General features: G+C 44.8%; 1 protein-coding gene across 6 annotated transcripts in view; it reads right to left on the reverse strand.

Moving 5' to 3' along the window:
• Positions 1-16,323, reverse strand: part of FNDC1 (fibronectin type III domain containing 1) — a 112,064-nt gene that overhangs the window by 72,086 nt on the left and 23,655 nt on the right. For 3 of the 6 annotated variants that reach the window (XM_082730020.1, XM_082730017.1, XM_082730018.1), the window contains exons 2-4: positions 12,337-12,555; positions 9,929-10,015; positions 9,423-9,491 (exon numbers count right to left, since the gene is read on the reverse strand). The exons of 2 other annotated variants lie outside the window; for them this stretch is intronic. In XM_082730020.1, the coding sequence (XP_082586146.1) occupies positions 9,423-9,491; positions 9,929-10,015; positions 12,337-12,555 (375 nt within the window). The remainder of the gene's footprint in view (positions 1-9,422; positions 9,492-9,928; positions 10,016-12,336; positions 12,556-16,323) is intronic. One more of the 6 variants, XM_082730016.1, reaches the window with a different exon arrangement.

Genomic DNA, 16,323 nt, shown 5'->3' on the forward strand with positions numbered 1-16,323 from the left:
TCTTTTCCAAAAAACATCCCAATAATCTGACTACTGGGTTTTTGTGTGATATTTGGATAGGCCTAGCTATTTAACAATAAGGAGAAAGGAGAAAGGGTACCTTATTTCTTTATTTTAGAATAGTGACTGTCACTATGTCACCAACCTTCATAAATTATTGGATCCCTACCAGGTAGATGGCATTTGACAAACGTCCTCACAATCACCCAAAAATGCCCTGTTTATAAAGTGAGGCTGAGGATGCTTAAGGGGGAATTTCAAAGCCAGACAGCAGGGGCAGGAAACTGGGCTGGACCTGCGGTCTGTAGGGTCTGTAGCCCTCCTTGTCTCCACTTCACTCTTGTTCAGAAACTCCTAGTGGCTACAGAGTTGGTGTCACCAGCAGCCACACTATGGCATAAGCATGGTGCCTGCCCTGGGAGAAAGTCCCCCTTAGTACCTCATAGACACCGCGGAGTGAAGGATCTGGTCTGCTGCTCCAGGAATCACTGTCCATGACTTCCATACCACAAGTATACTACTTAGAGAAAATGCCAACATTGTCCTCAAGACCTCGCTGCTCTTAAGGGAAGTCAGTCCATCTGCTCCGTCAGGAGCCACTCATCACATGAGTCTCTCGACATTTGTCCATTTCAGCGCTCTGGGAAACACCATGCAATGAAGAGCCCAGCACCTGGGCAGCCAAACCGATGGCCTGCCTGCCTGACTCATCCTGGGAAGCAGTTGGGACATGAGGGAGAAGTTTTGCAACTTATATACATCTCGCCACCCTCAGAGCTACTAAAACAGCAGCCTTAAGCCCACACCTAGAGGCAGTACATCCTCACTGTCTTTCCAGGGTTTAAAGGAGGACAGAAGTTCTTGAAAGAAAAAAAAAAGAAGAAGAAGAAGAGAAAAGAAAGAAAAACAACCTTGATCTCCCCTGAACACACCACAGCCAGTGACTAATAATGTTATGGATTGTGGAAGTCCAAAGAGCCTTTCTAAAACATCAGACACTAATTCTTAAAACAAACAAGCCAATCTAAGTGTCTTTGGTCAAGCTTCCTCCTGCCCCAGGACCTGTGCAGTTCTTCATAGACTCTTCCCTCCTGCTCTCTGGGATCATGCATGGACACCCAGACTGTCACTGGATGAGGGATCCACAGAGCATCCTACTTGGCATGGAGTAGAGAAAGAACAGTGTAGTCAGAGGCCAACCGCACAGGCTGGTGTGAGGCTGCCAGCACTTGTGCCCTAAAGGGTGACCGTCAAAATTCAGAGGACTGTCTCAGAAACAAAGCAAATACAGTAAGCCCTCCTGGAACCTCTCCACAGAGGTCATGTTGTCTTGTCTGCTGTCGGTTTCACAAGATTGTGGAATCCCTTTATCCCTTAGCAGAGCTCCTCAAACTCTTCCCTGAAGTTCATTTAACAGCAAAGAAGATGGTGGAATCCCAGAAGCCTGGAGCAAGGCAACGTATTCATAATCTTTTTCTCAAAATCCCACTTCAGTCTTGTAGACTACTCTAATATCTTGGTGTTCATTTTAAAGTAGAAAGTAACATTTTGAAAGATCATCCAGAAAGTACTTCCTGTGGACATGGCCAGTGTCTCCTGTGCCTTCATGGACACCTGGCCGGGCAGTGTCTTCCCAGGTTCTGAGAAGTCCAGTCTAAGAAGCCGTGAGAACCCCTGGTACATGAGCAGCTTCAGGCTGGCATCCAAAGTGTCCATCCGTGGTTGACTTTGACCCCAGCAGTGCTATGAATATCAGTAAAAATGACTTTATACTGGCAATGTCACTCCACAACACTAGGGCTGCAAAATGCCAGGTCACCCGAGATGGGGCTCTACACAAGTTGACTGTGAAGTCCTGCCCCGGGCGTGAGAATGAAGAGGTTCAGCAACTACTTCCATGGACACATCCCTCAGTTCTTACAGATCTTAAGCCTTTTGAGAGGCATCCCTCCCTACACTAAGCCAACCATCTTCCAGTATAGGCAGAGCGAGGGTCTGCTTCCCACTCAGGACAGCAACTCATCTCTGAGCCTGGAAGGACGATACCAGCCACAGATGTCCTCAGCCATCTGTGACAGGAGCTTGCAGGGAGCCAGCCCTGGCCCAGCCCCATGGACACAGCATGAGGGGATCAGGGAGCTTCTTTGGCTGTGGAGGTCTCCTCCACTGGAGATGGGCAGGGGCTGTCACAGGAAGCATCTGCTCTGGATGCCTCTGGGGGTAATGTTGCCTCCAGAAGCTCCTCCTGAGGACTCATGAGGGCCACGGAAAGCAAGAGGAGCAGCAGCCCATTCCTGATCTCCTCAACAGCTGAAATGCAGACATCTGGCATTTCTTCACCCTGCAGGGTAACATGGGGTCAACCTCCTAGACTATGGAAGCCAAGATGAAGGAGTGGGAAATATGCTGAGGAAAACTGTCTCTGTTCCAAGGTTTGTTTGGTTCAGTTTGTTTGTTTTAGTCTAAAGCTCTTCTGCCTTGCTTTCATTCAGCAGGGCCGTAAGTAATGCACTTGTTTTCTGGAAATGAAAGACCTTGTTTCTGTCGAGTGGCTGCTGATTAATTCAACTTTTTACTGTGACCCAACGTGCCCTTTGCAAATGGAAGACCGGGTTAGGATATATGAACAGGCTGGTAAGTTCAAAGAGAAGGGCTGTCTTTCAGGCCTAATACCTGCATTTGCAGGGATTCTATATAAGGACCACATCCCCCTTCAGAGACCTCACAAGGGACATAACTGACCTCTTTTTCACTCAGACATGACAGGAAAAGCCTGTGAGGGGTCTGCCACCAGACAGTGGCAGCTGGCCCCCAAGATGCTGACCTCATCAGAAGCATTAGGTATATTAACGACTGCAGGACATGAAGGCCACACGTGTGGGGACAGTTCATCTCTCCAGCATTCAGGCCCTGCCCTGCCCTCTGGGAGCAGCCCCTCATCAGCCTCTGAAGAGAGCACCCACCCCACACCTGGGGAAACGGCCTCACTCCCGGTCGCCAGCTTCCTAGGCACTCACTGATGGGAAAGTCTGTGAGCACATACTCACATTCATCGATGCGGAAGAAACGCACTGTATGCCGGGGGTGGGGGTGGGGGTGTCTCTCCAGTCCGCGACAGCTCCTGATTCCCTTCCAGGCATTTCTGTGGGGGCTGGAACCCCTGAGGCCTTTGTTCTGACCCAAGAACATTCTAATGGGAGAAGTTACACAGCTCTGCAAACAAGATTCCACTGCCTACCTTTTCATTGTTGAAGAACGGGCTTGCAGGCTGGGGAAGTCTACACTCTAATGGGAGAGGCGACTTTGGAAGGAGGCACTCGGATAAGATGGGAGGCCCCAGGAGGAAGGGATATCCCCATAGAAGATGGAGCCTGCTGTATACACACCTCGTCTTCACAGACCAGCCGCCTCGTGGAATTCCAATCCACAAATGTATTCCATGTCACTCCAAGACACTGAAGGCAAAAATTAGGATCTCTGACTGATGGCTGCACCCCTCTGTGGCCAATACTCTGCCCTGCCCAGGACCACCCCCAGCAGCAGCAGCTGAACTAGCCAGGGGTGACCCTGACCTTCTGACACCCCACTCTGCATCTCACACTGCCCTAGCCTAGCCTTGTCACTGCTCATCTCCCCTCCCAAGGCGCAGACACTGAGTGAGTGGAAGCAGCCTCCCAATGCACTTCTGTTTAGCAATCATTTATGGAGCACCTACTGTGTGCTTGACCCAGGCCCCGGAGATACAAAGACAAGTAAATCAAAGCACCCTACCATTGAGGCAGCTCACCATCCAGGCTGGGGAGTGGAAACTGATTTTTGCCCTGTAAACTGCACTTAATAAAACTCATGATTGCATGAGAAAGCTACTGAGAAAATCAGGCCAGAGACATTACTAATTCCCTGTGGGCCAGGGCGTTAATTGAAACTAGCGTGAGAAAATAGGACCATCTGATCATAATTACTTTAAAAATTCTGGACTGGGGTACACTTTAAGCACAAGTCTGGCACACAGCAGCCCCTGGCCTGGCGCCAGCGTTATGGGATAGAGCCCCGAAGGGAGCAGCACTGTGTGTAAATGCTCACTGGTGTGCTACACCAGTGACCTTTTACCCAGAGTGACGCCCACCATCTAAATATGTTAGCGGGGCCTTCTTCCTGGCTCACAGGGTGGTGGTCTGCCTCGCCATCACACTCAGAGAAAGGGGAGTAGGTGGGACAGACAACGGGGCCCGTGGGAGACGTGTGTCCAGTGGATCACTGGAGATGATTCTTTATTCTGTGCACCTTCGTGTGCTCAGGCACAAATTCAACACCTAGGAACTGCAATTCAGCATTTCTCCCTTTAATAATATGATTTTGATTTTGCTGACCCAAAACAGTCAAAGGAGTGGAGGAAAAGGCACAGAGTCATTTCTCAGTAATACAAATGGTTCCCAATTGCTTGCAAACTTTAAAATCACCCAATAAAAGTGGTGGAATCCATACACTTCATGTCCTCAGTTCACAAAATTTCCAAGCTGAAAGGAATCCTAGAACTTTAGAATAAAACTTAGAACCTGAGATGGTTCTTAGAAAGGAGACTAGAATCTTTCCATCAAGACCCAGCATTTCACAGCTGAGGAATCTGGATCCAGGAATATGCTGGAGCTGTAGCCGGGCCAGCCATGAAGGAGTGGACAGGGTGGGGAGTACAGCCTGGTGGTGACTATGCTCTGAAGTCAACAGGTCAGGAAAGGGCCCATAGCAGGACACTATGATTAGAATTTCCACCTTCCACATCAGTCAAATTTAAATAAATTGGCAAGAAGATACACACACCTGAAGGTCAGTGCTCATTCTGATGAACTACTGATAGGAAAGGCAAGAATTCATAATTTTAGATTACGAAACACCCATTTCTCATATGACCATAGGTATTTCCTAATAAAAGGAATGCCAGGGAAGGAATAAAGATGCCAAACTGTGATTTACATGGTTTCTTAGTTTCATCATTTCCATGTTAAATAATTCAACACCTGTTCAACAGCAGGCATCAGCCTTTTGAGGCAGGCACCGAGGAGACTAGTGGAGCTCCATGATGGACCCGAACCTAGGCTTACCCTCGGGTCTGACCATGTGTGCAAAGCAGCTTCACGTATATGAAGCCAATCTTGAGGAGTCGTGGGGACAGCAGTTCCCCTCGGAGATAAGAGGAGGGAAGGGAGATGAGGGTTTGGAAATCATGAGAAAGAAGAGGAGTGGTGTGACGCTGATGACCTCTATTTCAGAGGGAGGCAGGAAGCAAGGCTAGAAGCAAGAGAAAAGCAGGAGGAAGGAGAATGAGCAAAGTGGCAATATTTTAGACCTGACAGCCCATAGAAGAAAGGAAGTAGCCTTAGTAAGGACACAGAGAACAATTGCCAAACAGTGCTGAGGACCCAGTTGGAGTTAGCAGACCAGCTGCAAGGAGTCACAAATGTACAGATCAGCTTAGCTCTTTGCTTCTCCCACAAGACTCAGAAATTCACATGCAAGAGGGAAGTCAGGGAGTAGAGCCTCTAGTATGGGGACTAACAGGCCGCTGAGGCTGTCCCAGGGTCCGGGGAGCTGCCAGGCTGTCATGATCAGGACCAGAAAAGACAAGAAATGATCTAGGACCAGCTCTGGACTGTGGAAACGGGAAGGGTCTGTGGACCCAAAGCCTGAGTCGGTCCAAAAGGAAGCTCAGGAGAGTGAGAGAGTTGGAAAAGTGAGATGACTGTGGAGAGGAGCAACTCGACCACCGGCAGCAGGTGGTAGCAGCTGGAAACCACGAGGTGAGGATGTCACATGGGCCACCGCCATGGAGGATGCCCTTGTGGACAGGCCATTAGGAGCCAAGCACTAAGTTGCTATTTGTACTGGGGGAGCAACCTGGAGGTCCGAGAATGGATGGGCACAGTTATGCTGGTACTGGATGAGAATGGTCAAGGAGAACGGTGAACTCAAGTCGGAGCTATAATTTGTTTAAAAAATGAGCAAACTTCATGGGCTGAAATATAATGTAAGAAAATATGAGGCAGAAATCAGACTTTTATCCCAGTATTATGTCTAGTTTGGGCGCCACAGCTTAAGGACACCATAAACAACTAGATTTTTAGAAAACCATCACCTTATTAAAAATACACGATCCTATTGAGAACTAAAATTTTCCAGATGAAGAGCCTGCTGAAAGGAGAATGACCTGTCCGCCAAGTCCCTGGGTTGGTTGGAAGCAGAGCTGGGCCGTGGTCTTGTCCTGACCCCACTGTCACAGACCAGGTGACCCACTTCCGGTAACAGAAATGAAAAGCTAAAACAACTTCAGAAAAGAAGTCTGCAGGGAAGGCAAATAATAAGATTGCAATATCTGAAGGGACTTGGGACCTTTCTTCCCAGGGGACAAAACAAAGGGATATGGATTTGTATCTCAACATGAGGGATTTCACATTGAAATACAAAGAAAACTTTCTGACTAAAAGATATAACATGAGCTATCCAAAGCCAAAGCCAAAACTTCTGCCAGAGTTGCAGTTCTGCTTAGTCCTTCTACTTTCTGAGTCCTGAGGGCTTTCAGATTTAGACTAGTGACTAGTCAGATTCATTCGAGTTGACCTGCCGTGTCCTTCCTCCTCCTCAAGCTCCCACTGGCCAGTGGTCCCCATACCATCTCGGCAACATGCCACCATCTTAGCACCTCCCCAACCTGGCTTAGTCTGTATCTCAGTGTTGTTCATTTTTCAAAGAATTTATGATTCTGCTACAGGCTGAATTGTGTCACCACCACAAATTGATATGTTGAAGTCTTGACTCCGAATTATCCCAGTAAGTAACGGTCTTTGGAGACTGAACCTTTTAGGAGGCGATTAAGTTACAATGAGGCCATTGGGATGGGCCCTACTCCCACCCGGTGGTGTCCTTTTAAGGCGTCTTAAGACAGCAAGAATGTGTGCTCACAGTAGAAAGCCAAGCCAAAGAGAGGCCTCATGGGAAATCAAACCTGCTGACACCTTGATCTTGGACTTTCAGACTCTGGAACTGTGAGAGAAAATAAACATCTGTTGTTTGCCACCACCCTCTGTGGTATTTTGTTATAGTGGCTCTCATAAGCAAATACAGATTTTGTGGGTTATTTTTCACTTACATGTTTATTGCCTTTCTTTCCCACTAGAATCCAGTCTTCATTAAGGCAAACCTTGTTTGTCTTACCCACTATTGTATCTGTAGCATCCAGACCTGCCTCTGGAAAGCCAATGACACTGAATGAATGAATCTAGTAATTAGTGAAAGACAATGAGGTCGAGATAGGTCTCCACCTCAAAAAGAAGCCTTCTGGGATTTAAACTGAAACTACTGTTTCCAGCAAAGCGAAAGGATAGATTTTCCTCTGGTTTCAAATAAAACACTCAAAGAAAGTGAGATGTTACCAGTCAAAGCACTAAAGGGAACCCCTGGGGCCTTCCCACAGGAGCCAATGCCAATGTCTACATTTTGAAGACAAATCCCTTCCTTTAAATGAAGATACCTGGAACACAAAATACTTCCTTTGTTTAATAAGATTGTCATTTATTTAACCATTCCTCCAAACAGCAGCATAGCATATTTTCCAAGCCTTATAAAAAAAGGCATAGCTGCATGCTGATCATTTACTGATAATTTCTCATAAATTGTTCTTAATATTTTTATTACCAGTGAAATGTAATTTTTTCCTGGACCATTGTAACCAAGTCTGTGCATTTTGGCATTCATTTTTTTAAAAGAAAAAGTTCTGCTTTATATCATATGCTGGAAATAGTTTCAGCTAGCAATTTCTTCCAGTATCTTTTTTATCATAATGTAAAACAAATATAGTATTATGTATTACAGAAGAGTGCTCTTTGGCAACTAGGGCACACAAAGTCTTCTGCAGAGAGAGGTTAAATGATTTCACAGTATGCAAAACCAATAATGAGTTGGAGCATGATTGTCTGTGGGTCCCAATTCCCAGTGTTTCTGTAACCCAGAATTCACTCAGAAAGATCAGAGACACTCATACACACACAGGCACACCCACACATGTTTTTATTAAAGAAGTCATCAGAAATTAATTACTTAAGAAAAAGCAAAAGAAAATTACTTGTTCTAAAACCACAGTCATTCAGAAAACTTTATCAGAAAAATTATTAAAAAATAAAATGGTCATTTAAAATACAAGATTCCAATACAAGGCACTGAACATCTGTCAGTAAAAAGTTTACATATGCCCCTTCAGGCTAGAGAATCTCGGAATAAATACCCTTGCCTATTTTGCACATTTCCTAGGTGTACTACCATCATGGCTACTCCTCACTGTCATCATTCTCTCAGTTTTTATCTTAGCCCTTTGCTCTTATCCCTCCTGTCATGCTCATACTCTCTCTCTGCTTCCACTCACTCTGGAGCACGACTCTGGAATCCATGCCCGCCCCTTAGTTTTCTTTCCCAACTTTCATCTCCCTGCCTCCAGTCACCTCCAAGATGTCTCCCTTCCAACACCCCATGATAGCCGCAAGTCCGACATATTAGAATAAAAACATATCACCTTTCTTTGAAAGCCAGCTTCCTTTTCAGGTTTCTTCATTTTTCTAACCCCTTTCTGTGGAAATGGGGACTTTGAAACTGCCTACACCCGTCAAAGCTGACCTGAGAAGTTGATTATGGTCATTGGTTTCAAGGTACTCACCTTCCTCTCAACAACAACATCAGATCGATGGACTTAAAAAAATGGTTCACAGAATAGAATACAGGTCCTTGCCATATTGCCTTTGGGATATTATCCAACCACACTCCAAAATAAGTGCACTCATTTTGCATTATTTTTTCACCATTAATCGAATATATTCAAAAAATACAAGAAATGAAAACACTTCTCCCAACAAGCAAAACAATATGACTAGACAACATCAACATCCAAATGATAAAACAGACATATATACAAATATGGAGCAGAGATGGAAGGCAGGTGCTCTGACATACCACAAAATATCCCACGCTCATAAGAACAGAGAGAAAGACTTGATGTCATACATTTGCCAATAAAAGCCACTTCTTGGTGGATTCCATTCATTTATGCCATCCGCAGGTAACAGAGCAGTAAACATCCTTATCTTGGCCAGGGCTGCCATCTCAACGACCATATTTGCCTGTTAACAGTGCAACAGTATCCCCAGATGTAGACGCAGACAATTCCCCACACCAGAACACAAAAGAACAGTGGAAAATGAGCAAACACGGGCTGGAGTCTGGGCCATCAGGTGCAGAGCAGATTGACCGAAACCATGTGCCATGTGTGTTAGTTTAGCAATGGGAACTACATGAAGGTTGGTAAGCAATGTGTGCGACAGAAGCACGACCTTCTTGCGAGATGGTGCTTCAGTGAAGACATGAACCAAAGGAGGACATAGTACCTGTGACGGTTTCATTAAATGGTCCTGGACCCTTAATGGGAAAACCATCAATCTGGATCCATTCACCTCCTAAATGAGGAAAATGCAACTTCATAGTTAGAAACGAGGACGATCGGATTTTCCACATTTCAGTGCAGCCCTAATATATGTTTAGTGATCTTTTCAACAGTCCTCAAAAAAAAAAAAAGGATCCGCTCAGGCCACATCAGTAACGAGGCACCTAAGCTTTCTGGACAGCACATCTTGTTGGCCTTTTGCACATGGCTTACTCTAATGAGTACTCAAACAATTTAGGACAAACCACTAACAACCTACATTAAAATTACTTTAAAAGAAGGAATAAGTCTCTCCTAGCTTTCCACCTTTCAACTTGCTGTACAAGTCATTCTTGCTCAGGAACTCTAATTTAAAGATTCTAAATTTGTCTAGATCTGAGAAAGCAAAGAGGGATGTTTCTCCCCACCGAAGAAACAAAAATACAGCCTCCAATTCTAGGTAAGACTTACCAGGCGGGCTTTCAGCTCTGTAAACCGGACGGCTCACTCCATTGTGGTTTTCTGCAGTAACCAGCACAAAGTACACTACCCCCGGCTCTGAAACATATGGTTTATATCAAGCCACCATTTCAAATCTCCAAGAATGACAGTTTGATTCACTAACTGTCTCCCTTACATAACCAAATATAAGAATCTGAATTAAGTGACAAATCTAACTACAGCTTTCTCTCTCTCTCTTTAATCAATATCACTAATCTTCCTCTCATGCAACAAAAATACACCTAACCCAAAGAAGACAAAATTTATTTAGTACAAAATACATGGCATGTCTAATAAACCTGGATGCATAAGCAGTCAACAGAAGCGGCTTTTGCAACTGTGAGATTAATGTAGGAAATAAGAAGCCACCATCCACTAACTAGGTGTTTTATAGCCTACAGCGTCAGTAACTGCAAGTAATATCTCCCCCTGGAAGCTTCAAACAGAAATCTCCAACAAATAGAAAGAAAATGTCAGGGTAACTCATAAAACTTAGCACACGGAAAATCTTCATTGCAATACATAGAGCTTCATGAAATTCTCTCCTTATGATAATAAAACACTCTCTTTACTAGGTCTGCATGTTGTCTTTGACCATTTCAACAAAGACCCAGAGAAACAGCTGCTGGAAACTTGGACATGCTAATCTTGAAATAACTGGGCTTCATTTTGACTTGTATCTAGGGGTCAAGTTCAAATAGCCATGGTCTCTTTGGCTGAGCTCCTGAAGTCAGTGGGACGGGAAGAGAAACCGAGAGGCCACATTATTGTGTAAGTGAGCCCTGAATTTGCAACGGCAGAAAGGAAAACTCCAGTAATGCTGGTTTTCCTGAAGATGAATTACTGTGAAAAGTAAATGAAGGTGCCAATTCCTTGGAGAGATGAGAGTTTGCAGGTATTCGCCCAGACGGACAGTTGGAGAGATAAGGGTTAGTTGTGTCAAAGGCAAGAAGCATCTGTACATTTCTCAAGGTGTTAAGTGTTCCCATAACAGAACCTTGGTTCTCAAGCCAGAGGCCCAACGGGAGAGACAGGGCAAGGCCATCGAACATCCCTGCTGTGCTCCAGGTCGGTAGGACCTCTGTCTGACTGCGGGAGGGCCTGGTGGCATTTCAGGTTTGGCACGGTCTGCCAGACTAACTGGGGACTGCTCTCTAAGGTCAGACACATGGAAAATCATGCTTCACCAGGCACTTTCTCTCTTCATTCTGAGGTAATTCTTATTTCAAAGAAATTTAATCCACATGTCTCTGATTCCTGCTAACTCATCAGTGAGTTACTTGGGAGACACTTTGTTTTTCAGTAAGCTCCAGGGCTCTCTTTCTGCATGTTTTTCTTCTCTGCAGTGATCATAACAACCTAAGGTTTGAACAAGCAAAGATGACCCGGCTCATGCCTCTGGCCCAACAGAATCTCCATTTAACCTCACTGTTGGACTTTGTAGGGTCATACTGATGTGGAAATATATTCAGAGAATATGTACGTTTAGCTGGAACCACAAAGAAGGAAATCCGGCTGCCTTTATGTTCGTTCTATATTCTTTCTGCTCCGTTACTCAGAAAGCCTAACATATATAATGCTATATATGCAGGAGGTGGAGAGGGAGAAAGTGTGTAGATTATGGCCAGGAATGTGAGGAGCCACAAGTTGATTTTGATTCACTAAAGGAAGGCAGGAAAATGGTAACCTGACACAGGGAGACCTGGTTGTCAGAGATGCTGACTTCTGTTACTTCCTTACAATCCATCATGAGGTTGAACTGTAGAATAAATGCGAGTTTCAGGCTCATGGGATCAAAAAAGCAAATGATAGAGGATCCCAAGGAAGCAGCTCAAAGCCCAAGTTCAAAACCACCTATGCCTACACTAATAAAACAACATATTTAGAAAAATTTTTAAATATCGCAGACTTTCAGAATCAACTTTAATGGGGGGGGGTGTCGCATCTTTGAACCAGATGTGGCTAAGTGTGACATATCACACACACCCTCACAGGGACATATTATTTGAGTAATCTCTAATTGATTTATAAATTAGAAATCTCAAGATTAGGCTACAAAGTAGTTAAGTGTCTATGAAACAAACAAAGGACCCACATGTTTTCCAAAGTCAAATTCAGAAACTAAAAACTGGTTTCCTACATCTATTTGGAGAGCTATCCAGAAATACTTGAGTTAAGATGCAGAATGAGGAAGTCCAGGGCAAGATCAAGGTTGAGCAACAACCTCATGACCTTGGCTACCTGTTCTCAAAGAACCGTGAGTTTCCTGGAGCCTGGCCACACTGTGTCTCACAAACAGCCACCCTACCTAAGAAGGGAACTGAGCATGTTGATGTACAGTTAGTTCTGACTGGGAACAAGACCAGAGTGTCACTTACCCACATCGTCAATAAGGAAGGAGTACGTCTCAGCATTCACCTTGATGTACTTAAGACTTTTCAGTGACTTCCCATAGGCAATGTTGTAATGCTCCACGGGTCTACTGGTAGCATCTTTGGGTGGGTCCCACGTGACTTTCAGGCCCATTTTAGTGGACAGCAGTTTCACATGCCTTGGCTTCAGTGGGTGGTCAGCTATGCAAACAGCGCAACTATCAACTTAGGGGAACGGCAGATTGTGAAAAGGAATTTTTTCCCAATGTTCTCTGATATTGTTATCAAAAGAGCAAATGACTTTTAATTTGTCTGGTCCTAAAGACGTTAAGTATAGTCATGATTGAACACCGTTATAGTATGAGAGCAAAACAAACATATCAAACCCACAACTTTCACGTGTTTTGGATAACGGTGGGTGGTAAATTTAAAACAAAAGTGAAACAAATCAAAACAAACTCTAGGCATTCTCTGGCTTGATCATGTTGCCTTGCTAGTGCAGGAATAACGAATTCATAATTTGACACACTCTCCAGAGGCATTCATATATCAAATAAGCTCTTAGTATTCTGTAACGTACAGTTGGATGATCTTTCAAATACCTCCAAAAAGAACAACATAAAATTGTTATGATGAGGATGACTATCCATTGTATCCAAAGCATTCATTTCCACAAAGAAAAAAACCAAGATCATCAACATCTTAAAAGGGAGGAAAACCTCTGGTTCATCTGCATAGAGCTAATTTAAATGTTTTCATATTTTGTCCCAGAAGAAGAAAAACAAGTTATTAAGAAGCATAGTTACATTTTTATCTTCAGTTATGAGGTTCCATAAATGTATTCTTGATTTTGAAAAATAACCCAAACGAAACACAACATTTTGTCAAACAAAACCTCTCAGCTCACATTATAACAGATCCTGCAACATCGCATAATATAAATAGATGCTAAACATTCACACAACAGTCAAACAAATTTTAGGCAAACCTGGATCTGAAACTGTTTATTCAATGATGGAAGGACCTCTCAGGAAAATGAAAAGTAATTTAAGAAACCCAGAAAACCTTTAAACTGAGTAACATGAAAAAAAATGAATTTTTTCATGTGATGACACATGGATTGGTTAGTATGTGATTTTAATACTGGATGAAAATTCTGAACACCATAAGCACAGATGACGCTGGCATACATCATTCATCCGTCCACAAATTGCCCCACTGCCTCAGGAGTAACATGATGGAAAAGGAGAACTCATATGGTCCCACTCAAAGAAATCCAAGGTATGGAAAAGAAGAGAATGAATCATGGGGGCATCTGGGTAGCTCAGTGGGTTAAGCCTCTGCTTTCAGCTCAGGTCATGGTCCCAGGGTTCTGGGATCGAGCCCCACATCGGGCTCTCTGCTCAGCAGGGAGCCTGCTTCCCTCTCTCTATGTCTGCCTCTCTGCCTACTTGTGATCTCTGTCTGTCAAGTAAATAAAATCTTTAAAAAAAAAAAAAAAAAAGAAGAGAATGAATCTGATGATGTCAAAGCAGTAAAGAAAGAATGCCTATTTTGGAGACCAAAGCATGTTGTCAGACTCCAGGCAGGAAGCAAAATCCACAAAGCCTCCCCTCCCCGGCTCCAGGGATGAGGGTCCCATAAACCCACAATTGGAGAAATCATAGACAAGAAACTGAGTGCTCTCTACAAAATTTCGAGTTGAGGAGATTGTACACACAAGGTGCCGGTGACTTTCTTGGAATTTACTAGCAATCATGGCTACTCTTCAATCATTCTCATGTACCCTTCCCTCCTCACCCAGGAGAAACCTTCCAGAACTTACTTAGCCAGAGGACTGGGGTTCCCTTCTCTAAGTTTCCTTTCTTTCCCCCCAGGCTTCACTACAAAACCTCTCCTCCTTCCCTGCCATCTGACTAGTTGTGATTTTTTCTCGTTGTGATCCCTATTTCCTCCACCAGCAGCAATCAGTCCCAGGAATTCAGTATTTCACACAGACTGAAAGGTGTTCAAGAGCAAAGCAAGGTCCCCCCAAAATGGCAAAGGGCTGCTCACAGTTGGGCATCCTCCCAAGGAAGGAAACAAACGAATGGATATGCGAATGACGTTTTTCTCTATAATTCGCTTCCAAATCTCCCTTAGGGAAAGTTATGTCCTGGACACACCGCTGAAAACAAGAGGTCAGTGACCCCCAAGCACTGTCACATCTTCTCTTGGGCGTTCATGATTCAATCAGTACAAAATCAGTACCATCTGCCTAGGCCTGAAAACGACTGACTTTCATTACTGACACTCGGAAGAGAAGACCAGTTTATACATATACTCACTGTTCTTCCCAGCCCTGCCTTGCATCTATCCTTGGACACAGCCTAGAAGGGTTTCCAGCTTACTTGAGAATCCACACTCAAACCGTCCCGTCAGCCCAGCATATGGGGAGACATTCCAAACCTTCAAGGAGCAGAAGCATGGTGATATGCAAACAAGGAAGGGCCAGGGGGAAATACCTCTGGGTTGCCAAAATCTAATGACTATCGTTTACGGGGCTTACACCATCGGAGCTTCCAACTGTGTCTGTGCATGGGTTTGTTTGTTCTCTTCCTGCCAATGACCAAGTACCGTCAGCGTGTCTCCACTTGATAATTGCCTGAGCCAGCATTTGTATGCTGAGAGAAAAGCCATATGGTGCGCAGCGACGGTAAGTACAAATGGACCGGAGGGGGGGCGGTTACGGCGTGTCTACCACCACCTCCCACTACTATGAGCACCTAACCCAGCGTTACAGGAGGTGCTCCGAGCGCACACCACCTGGGAGGTGTCATTTATTCCCGACGAAGAAAGAAGGCCGGGAGCAAGGTTAGGGTTCACCCAGAGTCACACAGCTGCACCAGAGCTGGAGCCAAATGCAAGCCCTGCTTTGTCCCATTCCAAAGCCCAGCTCTCCCCTTCCCAGCTCACAGACCCTCAGAAGCTGCTCCTGCCCGGATATGACCTGTGACCCCTGCTATTGAAAATGAATTAATCTAGGAAGCCACCACCATTCTAAAACAAATTACGAGCCTCCAGAGCGGGGTTTATCATCTCTCCCACCGTGCCACTTTCCTCTCTGGGGGACACTCCTGCCCCCCATACACCGACATGACACCTTGCGCTGGGTGTCCTCATCCTCCCTCCTTTCTGGAAGGAATAGAAGAAGCAGAGCACGTGCTCTCTCAGGGACATTTGCCTTCTTACCACAAAACATAAGACCAAAGACTTTTCTAATACTGACAATTTAGGCCTCAGAGAGTTGCCTAATGAAGGTCATTTGTGAATAAAGGTCTCTGGGAGACCTGGAAGTCGCACTTTCAAGGCAGTTCCTTCAGTTTCCATAAGGTAAGTCCTGAATTTAAGGTTTTCCAAAGGTGCTAGGCCAATCTACCATGACCCTTTCTTCCCCTCTCCCCCCGAGCACACACAAATTAGGTCAGTTAAACAAACTGTATGGTGGCTTGATTAGCAGATATTTTCACTCCCTGGATTGTTATCTACTTTGATATTTCAAACTGGTATCATTTTTGATGCTTCCTGGTAAACATCATCTGTGTCTGCTTAGAAAGAATCGGAGGAAGAGAAAGAGAGGGGGTTGGATGGAAAGCCATCTTTGCCGTCCAGCCTCACCCAGAGCCCCTCACTCTCGGAGAACTCATCGAACCATCATCTACTAGTGGAACAGTCCGTCTGGGCAGGCACAAATCAATGTATGTGCACTTGAATTGCTTGACAGAAAGCTTCTTCTTGAGACTAGAAGTGTGACCATATGTTCTATTCTTGATGATTGTTTTTGTAGGTCTCCTGATTTCATTCCTTACATGTGCAGTCAAGGCATAAAGGCTGTGAAACTGGTTTCCAGGTCTGCAGACTGCATTCTGACTCTGTGCTGTGGGATCAGTACTCTGGGAGCAAAAGGATGAAACCTGACAAAGTGATTCCTGATGTATTCTAACTGTTCTTAGA

This window comes from Mustela nivalis (genome assembly GCF_964662115.1).
Source record: "Mustela nivalis genome assembly, chromosome: 5".
In the NCBI taxonomy this organism is placed as follows: domain Eukaryota; kingdom Metazoa; phylum Chordata; class Mammalia; order Carnivora; family Mustelidae; genus Mustela; species Mustela nivalis.